Below are 17,463 nucleotides of genomic sequence, written 5' to 3'. Positions count from 1 at the left end.
CCGGGGCGGGGCGCCCACCGCGGGCCGGGCCGAGCGCTGCAGGCGGCTGGGGGGTCGGGGAGGTCGCGGGGGGGGCGGGGGCGCACGGCCGCTCCGGGGCACCGGCCCTCGGGGCCCGGGCGGTACTTACGGAGTCGGGGGCTGGTGCTAGTTTCCGGCGTGGTGGTGGTCGGGGAGGAGGAAGGCGAGGAGGCGGCGGCGGCGGCGGCGGAGGTGGAGGCAGCCTCCTGGAAGGGGGACAGGGTCCAGGACGGAGTCGAATCGTGGAGGTAGGAGGAGGTAGCGTGTGCCGCAGTGGGCCAGGAGGGCACGGCCTGCGTGCTGGGCGCCCCCGGGCCCGGGGGGCGGGAGCCCGGCGCGCTGCCACTGAAGACCGCGGCCGTGGTGGGCAGGGCCGTCGGGGGCGCCGCCGTGCCCCGCGCCGTGGTGGAGCGCGGGCTGGCCCGGATGGGCACCCGGTGCCCGGGGAAGCGAGTGGGCGCCCGCGTGATGGTCGTCAGGCGCGTGCTAATCCGGTTGGGCGTCCTGGAGGAGGCGGCGCCGCCGGCGGAGGGGGTGGCGGGGGACGCGGTGGCCGTGGTGGTGGTGGTGGTCTCCATGGCCTTGGGGAAGGAGCTGGGCTTGGAGAGGAAGAAGGGGTCCTGGCCCATCCCCTTGGAGTCCACCAGGTCGGTGGGCACGTACTCCTTGACGGAGCCCACCACGATCCATTTGAGCAGCATGAGGCTGAGCCCCAGGCCGACGAAGCCGATGAACAGGGGCACCACGCACAGCCACGTCTGCTGCCGGTTCCACACGATGCAGTCGCTGCAGCGCAGCTCCCGGGGGGGCTCGGCCGCCCCTTCGCCGCCGCCGTCCGGGCCCCCGCCCGCCGCCGCCGCCGCCGCAGCCGCCGCGGTGCCCTCCTCGGCCGAGGCGGCGGCTGCCGGAGCGGCTCCCGGTGGCGAGGCAGCGGCCGCGCCCTCACTCATCCTAGGAGCCGGTCTTCACCTCCGCCCCCCCGAGGGCCGCGCCACAGGCATGGGGCCGCGCGGGCCGGGCTCCGGCGGCGGCGGCGGCGGCGGCGGCGGGCTCGGGCTCGGGCTCGGGCGCAGGCAGCGGCCGCGGCGGCCGCATGCAAATCGGCTCCCTGCCCCCACGCCCCTCCCCCCGAGAGGCGGGCGGCGGGCGGGGAGGCGAGGGGCGGGGGAGGGGACGCGGGCCGGGGAGGGGAGGGGAGGGGAGGGGAGGGGGCGGCGGGGAGCGCGGACGCGGGGCCGGTCAGGGAGCGGCGGGGCGCGTGTGCAGCCCTCCGAGCGGCCTCCTGCGCGCCGGGGCCCCGCGCCCGCCGCCGCCGCCGCCGCTGCTGCTGCCGCCGCTGCCGAAGCTGCTGCTGCTGCTGAAGCTGCTGCCGCTGCTGCTGCTGCTGAAGCTGCTGCCGCTGCCGCTGCCGCTGCTCCCGCTGCTCCCGCCGCCGCCCGCCGCCTGCATGCGCTCCAGCCGCGCCGGCATCCTCGGGGCGCCCTCCCGCCCTCCCGCCGGGCCTCGCCCCGGATCAGGGGCCGCGCCGGGCGCCGGGGAGCCGCATTCCGACACAGGGGTCCCGCGGCGGCGGCTCGGCGCACCTGTTCTTAGCCGGCCCGCAGCCAACCCTCGGCCGGCGCTCCCCGGGAGAGACCAATCCGAGCGCAGCGCGGAGGGCGAGCGGCCGGGCTCGCCTCCTCTGCCGCCGCCGCCGCCGCCGCCGCCGCCGCCGGGGACCCCAAGTCCGCGAGCCCGGGAGCCGGAGGTTGGCGATGGCCGCCGGGTCACGCGTGGGGGGGGCGGCGGGGCGCCGCGTCGGGGCCGGGGGCGCCGCGGAGCTCGGGCGGCAGGTGGCTCCGGGCGAGCTGCGGCCGCCGGGAGGGTGCGCCGTGCGCGGGGCCGCCGCCGCCGACGGGCTGGGCTGCGGGCGGAGCGGCGCCTCCCCCCCGCCCCTGATGGAGGCTGCTCCAGGCCAGCCCACGAGCGGCAGCCCAGGACCCCGCGGGGTCAGAGCCGCGCTGCGGGCGGGGGCCCCCAGGGAGCTGCCGGTGGAGCACAGGACCTTCGTGCACTGACACCTGGCAGATGGAGGATAACTTACCTTAAAAAAAAAAAAAAAAAAAAAAGGCTCGTCCCTAAATGTAGATGAAAGCACAGGTGCACTTGTTCACACGGGGCGACCGATGGTCAGAGGTAGAATCTGGAAGGATCTGGGTAGGGATCCCATATTGCGTTGCTGGTTTCTTACCTGGGGTGCAGAGGCGCCGGCGTACCTGTATGTCAGGTGCAGCGGGGGGACGGACCTGCCTGGGGGCTCGGGGGACTGGGCGAAGGAGCCGGGGAAAGGCTGAGAGCGAGCCAGCAGCGGCCTGCTTTATGCTGATGATGCAAAACCTTGCTTGTCAACTCTCAACCCCCCCCCCCCCCCCAGATTTCCTGGTCTACGGTGGAAGCTGGAAAGATGTTTTTATTTACAAGCTCTGAGAATGAGAAGCTGAGGATGCCCGCCTCCTGGGACACCTCCCCAGCACCGCAAGACTGGCGCCCATGCAGGAGCCAGCGTCCCCTTGTACCCTCAGAGCCTCCACGGGGACGAAGTTTTCAAGGTATCCATTTTATTCGCAGGTGGAGAGCCCAACAGTATGCGGGGAAGACTGCAGGGAGCAGAGGATGCGTTGAAACGGGAAGCCCCTGGGATTTGGTGCCTACCAGAGTATTTTACACAGACACAGTTAATAAATTATTTTTGATGGCAGTAATGCGGCTGTCACCTCTTTCAAGTATAACATTGAGACTTTCCCCATAGGAGAGCTTTTGATTTTTAGTTTGAGAGAACATGCCTAATCCGGTAGTGCTGAATTATGGTTCCAAAAATGGCAAGAGGGAGGAAAAAAAAGAAAGAAAGAAAAAAAGGATGCCACAACCCTCTGGCTTTCCATTGCAAGGCACAGGCCTGTTAAGTAAAAATTGACCCAGTCTCTATCTTCTGTGGGTGCTGGGAAGTTACTGCCCAGCCTTTTCTGTAGAGCAAATAAAACTTAGCTTTCACACAAAACGTTGTGAAAGTATAGCAGGTGCGGACGTCAGAGCCATGAGACAGGAGATTACTTTTCCAGAAAACACTCCTAGTTCGTTGGCTCCCCCAGCAACCTCTTCCTTCGTTGCCCACTGAAGTCATTCCAGGGTACAAAGAGATGCTCTAATGCTGCTGCTGGACAGATGCTCTCCTGAAACGGTGTTCTCAGTGAATCTACCCCATGTTGCCTCAGTGCTCCCCACTGCCTTCTTCAGCTGCCTCTCCAAATTCCCTCCACTTCTCCTTTCCACTTAGCTCTAACAACTTATTCATGGCTCCCTGGCGAGCTCATTTTCTCCCAGATCCCAAGCCATTGCACCTGACTACCCATTTAGCTGCTCTCACAGTAAACATCCTCACTAGAGGAGGGGGAGAAGAGCCCAGCGCTGAGATAGCCTTGTCCTGGGGAGCACGTCGTACCAGCCCATCCAAGGAAGTCTGCAGCCATCGTGGACTCGCAGCTTTATTGTGAGGCTTCCCGGTAGCAGGTGGTGAGCCCTGGAACTGGAATGGGGAGGGGTGTGTCCACAGCTGAGGCAAGGACAAGTGCTGGACACTCTCACTGCCAGTGAGCAACCAGCTAATCCGTCCCATCAGAAGGAGTCTCATTCTGGTGACTCTCCGTTCCCTGAAGCAGAACACTGGAGACCTAGTTTCACACTCAGACTCTGAAGACAGGGATTCAAGTTAGACCTCTGGCCAGAAGAAGCAAAAAAAGTCACTCTGGGCTTCTATCTTTTTTTTATTTTAATTTATTTATGATAGTCACAGAGAGAGAGAGGCAGAGACACAGGCAGAGGGAGAAGCAGGCTCCATGCAGGGAGCCCGATGTGGGATTCGATCCCGGGTCTCCAGGATCCCACCCTGGGCCAAAGGCAGGCGCCAAACCGTTGCACCACCCAGGGATCCCTGGGTTTCTATCTTCTTATGTGTGAAGTGAAACTATGACACTTACATTCCACATAATTATATGAAATTATAGAGCTAAGTGATCTACTCACCTAAGGCATCTTTTAAGCATCATTTTTCAGATACCTTCCTGGAGAGAGGGGTGTGGATTTTTCTTAAAAAATAGGCATACATACCTCAGGCTCTCCTGAACTCCATATCTACCTGAACATAATCACCCTCTGGATGTCTCCTGTGTGACCCACTAACACATTAAACTCAAGATTTATAACCATCGCTTCAAGTTTGCCCACAGGCAGGGTTTCTGTTTGAAAGTCAGTCTTTCCTTTCAGTGTCCTCAAAGTACAGAAGCCTAGAGGATCAACGCCATCCCTACCCCTTACCTTTCATACCCCAAGTTCAATTAGTTACCATCATTCAGGACACAATGTCATCATCTTGGGTTCCCTCCATCGTCAAGCCTTTGGCAAAGGCCCATCTTCAGGACCACAAGGCTGGAAATGAACTTGGTGGCCAACCACCCCCACTCTGCCATCCCCAAACATGTCCCAGCCCAACAGTCATCGGGATCCAGCTGGAGCTCTAGAGAAGGCACCTCTTCCTGGCCCAGCATGCAGATAGTGTCCATAATTACAAAAGCCCGTGTGTTGAGCCAAAAAATCTGCCTCCTCCCACTTTTACCCTTCTCTTAGCTCATTGACCCAGTCTCTATCTTCTTCTAGATAAACCTTTCACGAACCAGGTGCCAGGCACGGAAGGTCCAAGAGAAAACAAAACAGAACCTCCTTACCTTCACGGAACTCATTCTAGTGGGAGAAACTGACAATAAGCAAACAAACAAAATGTGTAAATTAAGTAGTCTCTCAGAAAATGAGAAGTGCTGTTTTGCACCACAAAACACACACACCTTTTGGGGATGATTACCTAGAACATCTCTTCTTCGATCCAAATATCTCCAATCTATTTATTATCCTCACAGGCCAGGAGGACTTAACACTCCTGGGAGCATTCGGTTGCTCTTTTATGAGCGGTGTATTCCCTGGATAACTGTAGTTACTACAGAACCCAGTGCAGCCTGCAGAATCATAATATTCTTCATTATATTCACTAGGATCCTGTGTGTGCAGACAACCTGGTATCTCAAAACATTTCACAAACAATTTTTAAAAGGATTAATGAGGTTAACCTTCCCATGGATGCATATTTTTTTTATTCTCTCTTGGTTTAGTCCACTACTATTATTACAGTCACATTTCATAGTAAATTGTGGTGGCCTTTTAAAAAAGAGAAACCTGGTTTTCTTCCTAGGGCTCAACAAGCAATCTTATTTAGTTCTTGCGAACCCTTTATGTCTTACACATAAGACGCACCCAAAATGTACTAGAAAATTTCCCGGGTGGATCCACCCCTTCACAACATCTTGACTCCAAGGATTTGAGCATTATATCCCAATATCATAAATTAAACAAACGCTATGATTCATAAGTTCCACAGAGCAAAAACCACAAAGTGTAAAGCATCCCAGTTCCAAATATTAATCCTAGTCAAAGAAAAGGTGATTGTGACGCTGCTCGGAGTTCAGGTATTGAAAACATCACCTAACTGCGCTCTCACAAATTAGGAAACGCTGAAGAGCAGGATGTGAAATTCAAAGTTTTGAGTGAGGCACTACGATAACATGGATGTGAAATTCCCGTGGGAGTTGCCAGAAGACAATGCCAAAATTTCAAAATAGGTTAACTAAGAACTGGGTAGACGGCACCACGGTTGTAGATGGAGGGAGGATTCTCGGGAAGGTTTCTTTGGCAGAACCTGTGCTGAGCTCAAAGCCAGAGGGGCACAAGCACTGAGACTTGTTCTAAAACAGAAAGAGCGAGGGGAGCGTCTGGATGGCCTCGCTGCACTGGGGTAGACACGTAAGCAGCAGGAATCACAAGTCAAGGGGCAGTTTACACACCTGCCATTGCTAAGAAGGCGTGGAGCCATCCTATGGCATTAAGAAGTGGAGAATGAGCTAGAAACTCTGTGTTAAAGGATCTGAGTGCCATGAGGGATGTTCCCTAATTGTTTTTTTTTTTTTTCTTTTTTTTTTTCATTGAATTCAAACTGCCTATATTTTAGGGCACCAACATGGGACTTGACTCTTGGTGCTCAAAGTTACCATTAATGCTCGTCTTACCTAGTGTTTGATCCTTCATCTATGTTTGCCTTTTTAGCCCTTACGTCTTTTCCCAAATATTGGTAGATAGATTTTTCTCAGATCAGTTCCCCACACGACTCTATTCTTTTTAAAATCATTTTATTGGATCTAAAATTGGATGACAGGTAGGTGGAGGTTTGCTTTGACAATTCACTGATCAAGCAATCACGGAGAATCTGGGGCTCCGGTAAGATCCAAGGAAATGCCTTCACAGCATGCTCAGAAACAGAGGTGGTGGATTCATGTTCTCTCTCCATCCCTTTTCAGACTACAGCAAGATTTCATCTGGCAATTCACATGCTTCTCACCACTCCCCGATCAGGTTCAGCGTAAGGTAAGCTGCAAGTAGAGAAGACATGCGATGCAGAAAGCCCACTCCCTGAAATGCTTCCTTACCATGGAAAAAAAACACCTGTGTCTCAAACTTCATTATCTGTCAGAAACCTAATAATAGCTAATACACCTACATCCGAGAAAAGTTGCTGTGAGTTCATGTTTATATAAATAACCCTTTGGCTTCATCTTACCCATGTTTTCTAAAAATCTACATACATTCTGCTTCCTTAGACTTGGGGCTGAAATTTTCATAACCTTCTATAGAGAGAAAGCAATCGGATAATGCTCCACAAGTCTCTGCTGGTTTGCTTCCTGTCTGTGCTATAGGCGCTTTCTCACAAGCTGCTCATAGAAACGAGCACAGACAGCCTTGGTGCCAACTCCCTGGGCCTTCGGTTACAACAGCTGATGTGCCCAACATGGGCCAAACTCCCTACTTTATCTAACAGAATATTAAGATAAGAGTATGAATTTAGGGTTATTTCCCCCCCACACAAACTCTCTTCTGAAGATTATTAGTAGTCTACAAGGGGTTTTGCGTGTTTCACAATGTATCTTTTATTTCCTGTATCAGGTCCAGAAATGTATTTTTGAGGGTTGATACAGTCCTTAGTAAAGGAGAAAGAGCAGAAATTGGAAGTCAGGCAGACTTGATTTGGATTTGGAGCTGTTTGTGCAGCTGAAAAATGTCACCTATAATGTGCTAGGGTAGTGTTTGGCATGAGGTAGGCAGCTCCAAAATAATAGCCAAATATTCTTATTTAATGAAAATGCAGATTGCCTCTGTGCCGTATTGTCTAAGGAGCCCGTCTTCTCCAACAAGTTTTGCTGGAGATATTTGCAGGAGTTTGGCACCATGTGATTGCCACCAACAAGACAGATATTGGAGGGGTGTGTAAACTTCAGGACGAGCAAAAAGGCATTGTGCAGAACCACTGGCCCTGTAGCCCCAGGTGACAAATACACATTCATTCCCTCCTTTGCATGCCACGCAACACACATGCTGCGTGACCTCATGCAAAAACTGGTGCAGCCACTCTGGAAACAGTACTGAGTTCCCTCAAAAAGTTAAAAATAGAACTACCTTCCAACTCAGCAATTGCACCACTAGGTATTTACTCAAAGAACACAAAATACTGACTTAAAAGAGCACATGGCACCCCAATATTTATAGCAGCACAATCAGCAATAGTCAAATTATGAAAAAAGCCCAAATGTCCATAGACTGATGACAAAGATATGGCGTGTGTGTGTGTGTTTGTGTGTATATATATACACACACAATATTAATATTCCATGTGTATACACACATGCACACACAATGGAATATTACTCAGCCAAAAAAAGAATAAAATCTTGTCATTTACAATAATACATTTACAATTACATTTACATGTATTTAAATTGTAAATACATTTACAATTGTCATTTACAATTTCACTTAACACTCTAGGTAGAGCTAGAGTGTTAAGTGAAATAAGTCAGTCAGAGAAAGACAAATATGTGATTTCACTCATACAAGGAATTTAAGAAACAACACAGATGAGCATAGGAAAAGGGAAGGAAAATAGAGACAAAAACAGAAAGGGAAACAAACCAGAAGACACTCTTAGCTCTAGGAAACAAACTGAGGGCTGCTGGAAGGGAGGAGGGTGAGGGGATGGGGCGAGCGGGTGATGGGCATTAAGGAGGGCACTTGTTGGAATGAGCACTGGGCGGTATACCTAAGTGATTAATCATTAAATTCTATGCCTGAAAATTTGAAACATTAAAAAAAAAATTAAACCCACCGAATTACCAGGAATAAGTATTAATAACTCACAGCAGACATGGCCCATCTGGTTCGTCTCCAAGAAAGGATATCTTAAGAGGACAAAACTTGCTTGGTGCTTATAAATTGAGAAGGAAGGAAAACATCATCTCGTTTATTTAAAAGAAATATTAACTAAAACCAAAGAGGCTACCAGTACTCACCCCTTAGAAATAGATACTCCAGGGGGTTTTGAAGACTTGGAAAACCCACTCTTTATCCTACCTTTGAAGTTTTTACCATTTGGTGAGGGTTAATTCCTGATTTCAAACAAAGTTACAAACATTTGTTTATATAGGTCTGTGACCACGCCTGTGTGCAGCGCTGAAGCTAAATGCAGACAGTAAAGGAAAAAAGAGAGTATTCAAGCACTGCTTGGTAATGAACTTACCAACTGGCCCCGGTTTTGCTTGGAATTATCTAAAAAGAGTTGTAGTTCCGTTCAGCATCACTGATGCCAAAGAGAAAAGAGAACAAGTCAGGAAAGTGATTTTATTCAGGCAACTGCAATAAGGAGAGCACCCCAGATCCAAAGATCAAAATGTCTCAGCTTGGTGGTTTTGCCTTTGATTGTCACTAGGAGGCATGAAGAGTGATTTAAGGTTGGAATTGTTTTGCAATTAGATGAAGTCTTGGTCAGACGAACAGGAAATGTTTATCTTCCTGTCTATCTAGTTTTAGGACAGACATAGTATTAGATAATAATTCATGAGACAAAGAGCAAAAGGCTGGAGGGTCTATATTTGCCCTTTAACGCATGTTCAGGAGAAAGAAGAAAGGTCTGTGTTTGGTCTCATCCCTGCTAAACAAGGGTGGGGGTGGGGGTGTCATCTACGAATCTAATTGTCATCTGTGAATCGACCCCACAGGTGAATAGGGAGTCATCTGTGAATCTTACGGGAGTCATGAGAAGTTTACAGAGTCTTATCTAAGTCACATGGGAGAGGGTGGTTCTTGGTGATAAGCCATTTCCTGAAAGGTAAAAGGGTGAAGAGGTTTGCGAAAACCAAAATTGTAGAGATGGTTTTCCTAACCAAAATTATAGAGGTTGTTTTCCAGGAGCACAGACTTGAGGTAAAGTTCAACTTCAATGTTCACATAAATTTATAGCTCTCTTTTCTAGAATTTTAAGAATGTGCATGTGTTAATAACTGTTAGTTAAATGAGAGTGGTAACGTGTCTTCTAGATTTATGCTTCCTTTCTTACATGGGACATGTAAGAAATACGGAGTAAAATTATCTCCTAATCTTTAGTGCCTGTGAAAAACAGTGAAAAAGCATAGGAATTCCACAGGGATGAGATAAAAAGCATATCTGAATTTGACAAAATATCCTTCAAATTCTAGTTAGCTTAACAGAGGGTATTTTAGAATTTAGAAGCCATAAAACTGTATCACTATAAATCCTTTAAAACCATGGATATGATCCCATATAATTTATAAAACACACAAACTATATCGAGGTTTTTTGCTGCCTCTCTTGGGAGTTTGGCTAATAACTATTTTTCCAATTCAAGTTCTCAAAAATCATTGTTTTTTAATTTATGCTGAGATGTGAGAATCCGAGAATGTCTTCTCTTGTGACTACAGACTTCTTGAATGTTGACATATTTGCCCCATAATCATGTTTGTGCATGCTTTGTGTTTGGGCTGTGTGTGTGTGCAAGTGCTGATTTATGTAAGGAAGTACGAAAAGGCATGAGAGCAGAGTTTCTGTTAAGCATCTAGGGAATAAAATGGAATAGGAATGGGATTACACATATGGATGGGATAAAACTATATACTGAACAGTGATGGTTGAATTCCAAACACAAAGTAAGAGGCAGAAAGTGAAAAGAGATCATTCTCCAGGCTTGCTTACCCAAAGGAATTTCTCAGGGTTGTGAAATGCAAAGTTGACCCCCTGAGAGACTAACCAGGCCAACTGGCTTCCACGGCACTATGGGAGGAGAGCCAACTTTGCTTCAGAAGCAGACAAGAGGAGTTTAGAATGGCGGCCAACTGCAGTACTGATGGTTGCTTTCCTGAAAAACTCTGCACCAGGGACTGGAATAAGAAAATCCACCCAACTCTGACCTCCCCTAAATCACTATAAATGGAAACAATTTATAATTTCTACTACGTTGGATAAGATTAAAGACCAAAGTGACACTTCTTTATGGTTAATGGTTTAAACATTAAAGAAAATATTGGGCAAAATCTCAGAATCATCACTTTGGGAATGACGTAAAGATAAAAATAATCTCCTTGGGAAATATTCAATTAGTGAAGAAGTATTCCCCTGGCAAGCAGACTTAACAGAAAATATTGGTACTTTCTGCCTTAAGGCCAATTTGCAAATAATTACACAGTTTGCCACCCCACACACAGCTCTGCCTGTTGTCCTTTCTCTCTCTGGAAGTCTTAAAGAAGTAAACTTACAATTAGCATCCCTAACGGTTCTCCATGGCATGCATTTGACTTCTCTGGACAACTGGCCAGGCAGCAAGATAACTCTTAAAGCAAAGCATGATTAGATTCCTGAATCTGAACTCCAAACGCACCCTTACCTTCTCTGATCACTGAGGAGATAGAGATGATAGAGATAGAGATAGAGATAGAGATAGATAGAGAGAGAGATAGAGATAGAGATAGAGATAGAGAGAGATAGAGATAGAGATAGATAGAGATCAATACAGATCTTTAAGCAAGTGGAGAGAACTCTAGTCTAACCTCTATTCTATCCAGGCTTGAAGAATGACAAAAGATACCCCATGTCCTATATTAGAATTCATAAGAGGGCCCCAGAAAGATTTAGAAGTTAAATCAAAAAGTTTGTGAACACTAAAATCTGTAGCAATCTGCAAGGATATTGAAAGGAGGCCCTGGAGGGAACTATACCTCCTTCACACACACACACACACACACACACACACACACACACACACCCTCCCCCCACCACACACACACAAACAAAAACTAAACTAAACTAAAAACACAGAAAAAAACTTTCAAGCAGTCTTTCCTGGAAGCTGTATTCCAGTGACCCTTTGAAGTAGCAAAGTACACCCAGGATCTCATCATTCTACAGGCTAATGGGTAAAAGTGATACCTTTCATCTTTAAAGCTTTCAGACAAACCTGCATCATTCAAATTCCCCAAGCAATTCCCTTTCCCTACAGAAAAGTGACCATTTCTTCTTTCTTTCATTTTAATTTTAAAAATGTGTGTGTGTGAGACAGAGAGAAGATGGAACATCATGAAGTCATTCCCTCTTTTGTCTCCAGACATGGTGTCAGAAGTGTCATCCTGGAGAAAGAGAACACCGCACATCAAAGTTGGTCCATCACACCGGGCTTTCAAAGAAGCCATAAACTGAGTTGCAAAGACTTTGGTTAAGCTAAGCCAAAGGTCAAATATCATTTCTGAAAACACTGGAATCAAATATTTGATAGATTTAGAAAAATATGTGTCCACAAAGCAATAGGTACAACTGATACTGTGACCAGTAAATTTTTTATTCTTTCATGTGATTAAGGATATGAGCAGTGGGAAATGCACTGAACAAATAGTTAGGAAACTAACTAAAGGCTGGAATCCTCACTACTCCAATAATTTTATGATACTCTGGGTCTCAGTTATATTGGCCCATAAAATGTGGGAAGCACTGCCTAACTCCAGGATAATTATGATGCTAACATGGAAAACAAATGTAAATATATTTTGCGAATTTTAAAACATTGTACATATATTAAAAATTGTTCAAGTTCTATCAATGCATGTGATTAGTGAAAAGTCACTATTTTCAATGGTACCTTTATACTGGATGATACAGAGGATATATGAATCTCATCCTTTAATAAATTTTCAAACTGAAATATGGAAAAAATGTTTAACAAATTTAACAGTTTGTGTCGGGATTTATTCTTTTATTCAGCAGGGCACCTCTCTCCCCCCAGATGACAATTGCTCTCTGATATATATATCAGGGGTAGGGGCTATGCCATTCCTTGAAAACTGTTGCCTTGGACAAGTTTATTAAAAAGAAGAAGAAGTCCTGTCTCCACTGTCATTCTTTGCCCTGAGGGATTGGAGTGGAAGTAAGGAGACTGATGTTGATCCTGCCGCTGTCTTAGACTGCCTTCATTTAGCCCATAACCCTTTTCTTTGGAATCTTTTGTATAATCTTGTCCATTCCTCTCAGGGCTGCTAGGGCTGGGGATTTGAAGCTCATGTCTTTCACAGCCCTGTTTTCAGTCCTTTCTATTAGTGGTGGTGGCTTGATCCAACTGAGTTGAAAGAAAAGTGTAATAAATGGGTAGTAAATGGGTCCTCTACAAACATGACAGATTGCTAATCAGTTCAGGAATATTTAGGGATCTAGTAACTCCACAGACTCATTTTTATCATCAATTTATTGATGGGCTATTGCATTATATATTAAAGAACTCTCACATTAGGAACCTATAAAATAATATAGTCTACATACCAGTCAAGGGTTTATTCTGGATATCAACGTATTTCATTTTTTGGTAAAGAAAAATAATTAGAATAATAATAAATATTAAATGTGAGCAATATAATGGAGTAAGGTCCTCTGAAAATTCTCTCCTCTATACAAACGATGAGAAAACTGGCAAAAATTGTCAGAATCAACTTTTTTTTAGAACTCTGGAAATAAATCAGAGCAGCAATCTGGAGAGCATTTATTCAAGATAAAAATGGCTGGATCTTGGTAAGAACTGAAAGACTGTCCTAGTTCCATCCCTCTTTCTCTATCTTGACATAGCCTGAAAAACCTATAGCCTGTAAGCACAGTGAAAACCACCAGACTGGAAGAGGCAAAATGGACCCAAAGAAAGCTTTTAAAAGCCTTATTGCCAGAGAATTGTCATTATTTGACCGACTTGGTGGTTTCCTGAGAATCTAATTATGAAGCTGAATTTATTTTATATGACTCAGAGCTCATGCAGTATAAAAAGCCTTTTCCGCAGGAGAACTTGTTTAAAAAATTTACAGGCAACTGTTTAACTTTGTGGCTGTCTGATACAGTAAGTGACAGTTGGGCAAACAATAAGCTAAACAAAAGGCTTAGAAGGAAAAGCTGGGGAATGAGATGTCCATAGGGGCTTTGGAATATCCCAATGTATTTCTCAGACTAAAGAAGACCATGCATATATATAGGGCTGTGCATATGTTCAGAAAAGACCTGACAAGGCTCTAAGTTTTCACCTCTAGCAGACCGGAGGCTCTGTCTAAGTAGGAAGTGAGGTCCAGGCAGTGATATAAACAGCCAGAGTACTGAAGGCATGCCCCACAACAGACAGAACCATTGGCCAAAGACTGGGAGACTTGCTTTTTTCAGAGGTTTAGAGAAGCCTTTGTGAACTGATTAATCATTAATCTAACTGAGCAGACACTTCAGTAAGCACATACGGCTTTACAGAATTAGTTCAGAAAAGTCATTAAGCAAACAAACAGCAACAACTACTACCGGCACAAATAGCAATAACTACAAGCTATAAGGAAGGGGGAAAGTCTGACTTCCAGAGTTGTTCCATTATATTATATAAAACGCAAGCTTTTAACCAAAAATTATGAGATATGAATAGAAACAGGTATGATCCAGGGTTACCTAAGGGGCTCAGTGGTTGAGCATCTGCCTTTGCTCAGGGTGAGTCCTGCATCAGCCTCCCTGCGGGGAGCCTGCTTCTCCCTCTGTGTCTCTGCCTCTCTCTCTCTCTACATCTCTCATGAATAAATAAATAAAATCTTAAAAAAAAGAAACAGGTATGATCCATACATAGGAAAAAAACAATCAAAAGACACTGTCCTTTAGGAAGCACAGGTGTTAGACTTACTAGACAAAGACTTTCAGTGAGTTCTTTTAAATATGTTCAAAGACATAAAGAAAAGCATGTCTAAAGAACTAAAGGACAGATTGCAACTTATGTCTCACTAAATAGAGAATATCATTAAAGAAATATAAATGACAAAAAAGAATCTTATAAGAATTCTTGAGTTGGAAAGTGCAAAAATTGAAATGAAAATTTCACTAGAGGAGCTCTACAGCAGATTTAAGCAGGTGGAAGAAAAAAAATCAGCAAACCTGAAATGACATAAAAATGATTGTGTAGGTCAATTGTAACTATCACATTAAAGGAACAGAAAAATGAAAAGGAAGAAAAACTAGCAGAGCCTCAGAGACCTGTGGGACAACACTGAATATTCCATAATGCATAAGCATTATGCTTTATGGTAAGCATAATGGAATTACCAGAAGGATAAGATAAAAAGGAAGAAGCAGAAAAAGTATTTGAAGGAATAAAGGCCAAATCTTCCTACACTTGATGAAAAAGCATTCATCTACAAATCTAAGCCACTCCACAAGCTACAAATAGGATAAATTCAAAGAGATCCATAACATTATAATCAGTCTGTCAAAGAACAATGACAAAGAGGGAGTCTTGAAAGAAGCAAAAGAAAAGTGATGCATCTTATACCTGCAAGCCTAATAAGATTAACAGCTGATTTTTCCTCAGAGATCATTAAGGTCAGACGGCACTAAATATAGGCCAAAGAACTGAACACATTTCAATTTCAAAGAAGGGAATATGTTTCAAAGCACACTCCATATTCAAAGAGCTGAAGGAAAAAGATTGTCAGACAAGAATTCTAAATCCAGCAAAATGGTCTTTTAAAAAAGAAGGAGAAATTAAGACATTTCTAGATTAAAAAACAAAAACAAAAAAACAGAATTTGTTACTGGCATGGCTTCCTTACAAGAAGTACTAAAGGGAAGCCCTTGAATGAAATTAAAGGACACCCAGCAATAGCTCGAATGCAAGTGTATAAAAGTAACACCAGTAAAGCACCAGTAAAGGTAACTACAGCTGAACAGAAAAGGCAATAGAAATGTACTGTTTGTTTGTAGTCTTTTTTTCTATGTCATTTTAAAAATGACATAAAGCAGTAATTATAAATCTGTGTTGATGGGCATACAGCATATAAAGGCATCATTTGTATGACAATAAAGCATAAAAAATGGGGCAGGAATAGAACTTTATGGATTCGAAGTTTTTTATACTCTTGAAATTTTGTTACTATTAATAGGAACTAGATTGCTATAAATAAGATGATAAGTGTAATCCTCAGGGAAGTCATTAAGAATAAAACTAAATATATATCAGGAATATATATATATATATATATGGTATATATAAATATATACCATATTTACATGTATATAAAAGAAAAATACAAGGGAATTAAATTAAATACAAGGGAAAAAGAAATACAAAGGAATTAAAATACTGCAAAATAACACAAAAGAAGGAAGTAATGGATGAGGAGAGGATCATAAATGACAGATGACGTATAGAAAAAAACAACATGGCAGATGCAAACTCTACCTTATCGGTAGTAATGTTAAATATAAATAAATTCATCACTCCAATTAAAAGGCAGAAATTGGCAAAACAGATGCAAAAGTAAAGATCCAATTCTATGCTGTGTGTAAGAAACATACTTTAATTTCAAAGGCACAAATAAGTTAAAGATAAAGGAATATCTAAAGCTCTACCATGTTAACTAAAAGAGAGCTGGACTGAGTACTAATACAGACAAAATAGACTATATGATAAAAATTGTATATTTTAACTTGAAAAAATTGGATATTTTAAGATGATAAATGGACCAATTAATCAGGAAGTTATAACAATTATAAACATTTATACACCTAGAAATAGAATCTCCAAGATACATAAAACAAAAACTAGAATTAAAAGAGGAATAAACATTTGACCAATAATAGCTCAAGGCTACAGTATGCCAATTTCAATAATGAATGGAACAACTAGACAAAAGTCAATAAGGAAATATAAGACTTGTACAGCAATAAAACCCACAGACATATATTGAACACTCTGTGCAATGATAACAGAATACATATTCTTCTCAAATGCATATGGAACAGTGTCTAGAATAGACTTTATGTTAGGCCTTAAACAAGAGTAAATAAATTTAAAAGAATTAAATCATTCAAACTGTTCTCCAACCAAAATGAAATTAAATTAGAAATCAAGAACAAAAGGAAACTTGAAAAAATTAATAGACACGTGGAAATTAAGCATTGCATTCCTAAATAACCAATAGATCAAAAAAGGGCCCACAGAGAAATTTTAACATATCTTGAGATTAACGAGAATGGAAAAACATAATCCCTAAATCTATGTGATACAGCTAGAACGGTGTTTAGAATAAATTTATAGCCTCAAATGCCTGTATTGAAAAAGACTTTCTCAGATAAATAATCTAACTTTGCATCTTCAAACACTGAAAAAAGAAGAGCCCAAAGGAAGCAGAAGGAAAGAATAAAGATTAGAATGGAAATAAATGAAATAGAAAATAGGAAAAACAATAGAGAATATTAATGAAGCAAAATATTACTTTTTAGAAAAAAAACGACAAGATTGACAAAATCTTTAGTCAGATGAAGACAGGGAGGACTCAACTTACTAAAATCATGAAGAAAAAAGGGATATAACTACATCTACATATATATGTATACACACACACCCCCTAAGGAATTGCTAAGACCACTTAGATGATGACAAATTAGATTATCTACATGAAATAAACATGTTCCTAGAAACACACAAACTCCTGAAACTGACTCAAGAAGAAGTTGAAAATTTGAGTAGACATAAAACAAATAAAGAGATTAAATTTTATGGAAAAAAAAAAAAAAAGTCCCACAAAGTAAACCCCAGGACTAGCTGACTTCTTTGGTGCATCCTACCAAACATTAAAAGAAAAATTAACATAAATTCTTGACTTACCTTTCTAAAAAATGTATAGCCTCATATAGCCTGATATACTTCCAAATTTGTTTATGAGATTATTATTATCCTGACATGTCATAAAGAGTGAAAACTACAGATTAACATTCCTTATGAATGTGTATGCAAAAATCCATAACAAAGTATTAGTAAATGCAATCTAACAACACGTAGAAAGAATTTTATATCATGTTTAAGTGAATTTATCCCAGGAATGGAAAATTGGTTCAACTTTCAAAAATCAATCAATATAATACATCATATCAATGAAATGAAGACAAGAAGCACAAAGTCATCTCAATAGATGCAGA

General features: G+C 43.9%; 2 protein-coding genes across 8 annotated transcripts in view; one reads left to right on the top strand and one right to left on the bottom strand.

Moving 5' to 3' along the window:
* NRG3 (neuregulin 3) overlaps positions 1 to 1,023 on the bottom strand; it is a 1,035,395-nt gene extending 1,034,372 nt beyond the window's left edge. For 2 of the 7 annotated variants that reach the window (XM_072823803.1, XM_072823805.1), the window contains exon 1: positions 131 to 1,023. In XM_072823803.1, coding sequence (XP_072679904.1) covers positions 131 to 971 — 841 coding nt within the window. In that variant the 5' untranslated portion in view covers positions 972 to 1,023. The remainder of the gene's footprint in view (positions 1 to 130) is intronic. The other 5 variants (XM_072823806.1, XM_072823809.1, XM_072823807.1 and 2 more) reach the window with 3 other exon arrangements.
* Positions 1,021 to 12,217, top strand: LOC140632433 (uncharacterized). Its single transcript, XM_072824423.1, has 5 exons — positions 1,021 to 1,025; positions 1,288 to 1,768; positions 2,435 to 2,609; positions 6,456 to 6,522; positions 11,555 to 12,217. The coding sequence occupies exons 1-5, from the start codon at positions 1,021 to 1,023 to the stop codon at positions 11,709 to 11,711; spliced, it is 885 nt and encodes a 294-aa protein (XP_072680524.1). The 3' UTR covers positions 11,712 to 12,217.
* The last annotated feature ends 5,246 nt before the right edge of the window (positions 12,218 to 17,463 follow it).

The sequence above is a fragment of the Canis lupus genome, chromosome 4 (genome assembly GCF_048164855.1).
Source record: "Canis lupus baileyi chromosome 4, mCanLup2.hap1, whole genome shotgun sequence".
Classification (NCBI taxonomy): domain Eukaryota; kingdom Metazoa; phylum Chordata; class Mammalia; order Carnivora; family Canidae; genus Canis; species Canis lupus.
Note: the sequence above shows the minus strand (reverse complement) of the source record. Positions and strands in the feature narration are given on the sequence as shown.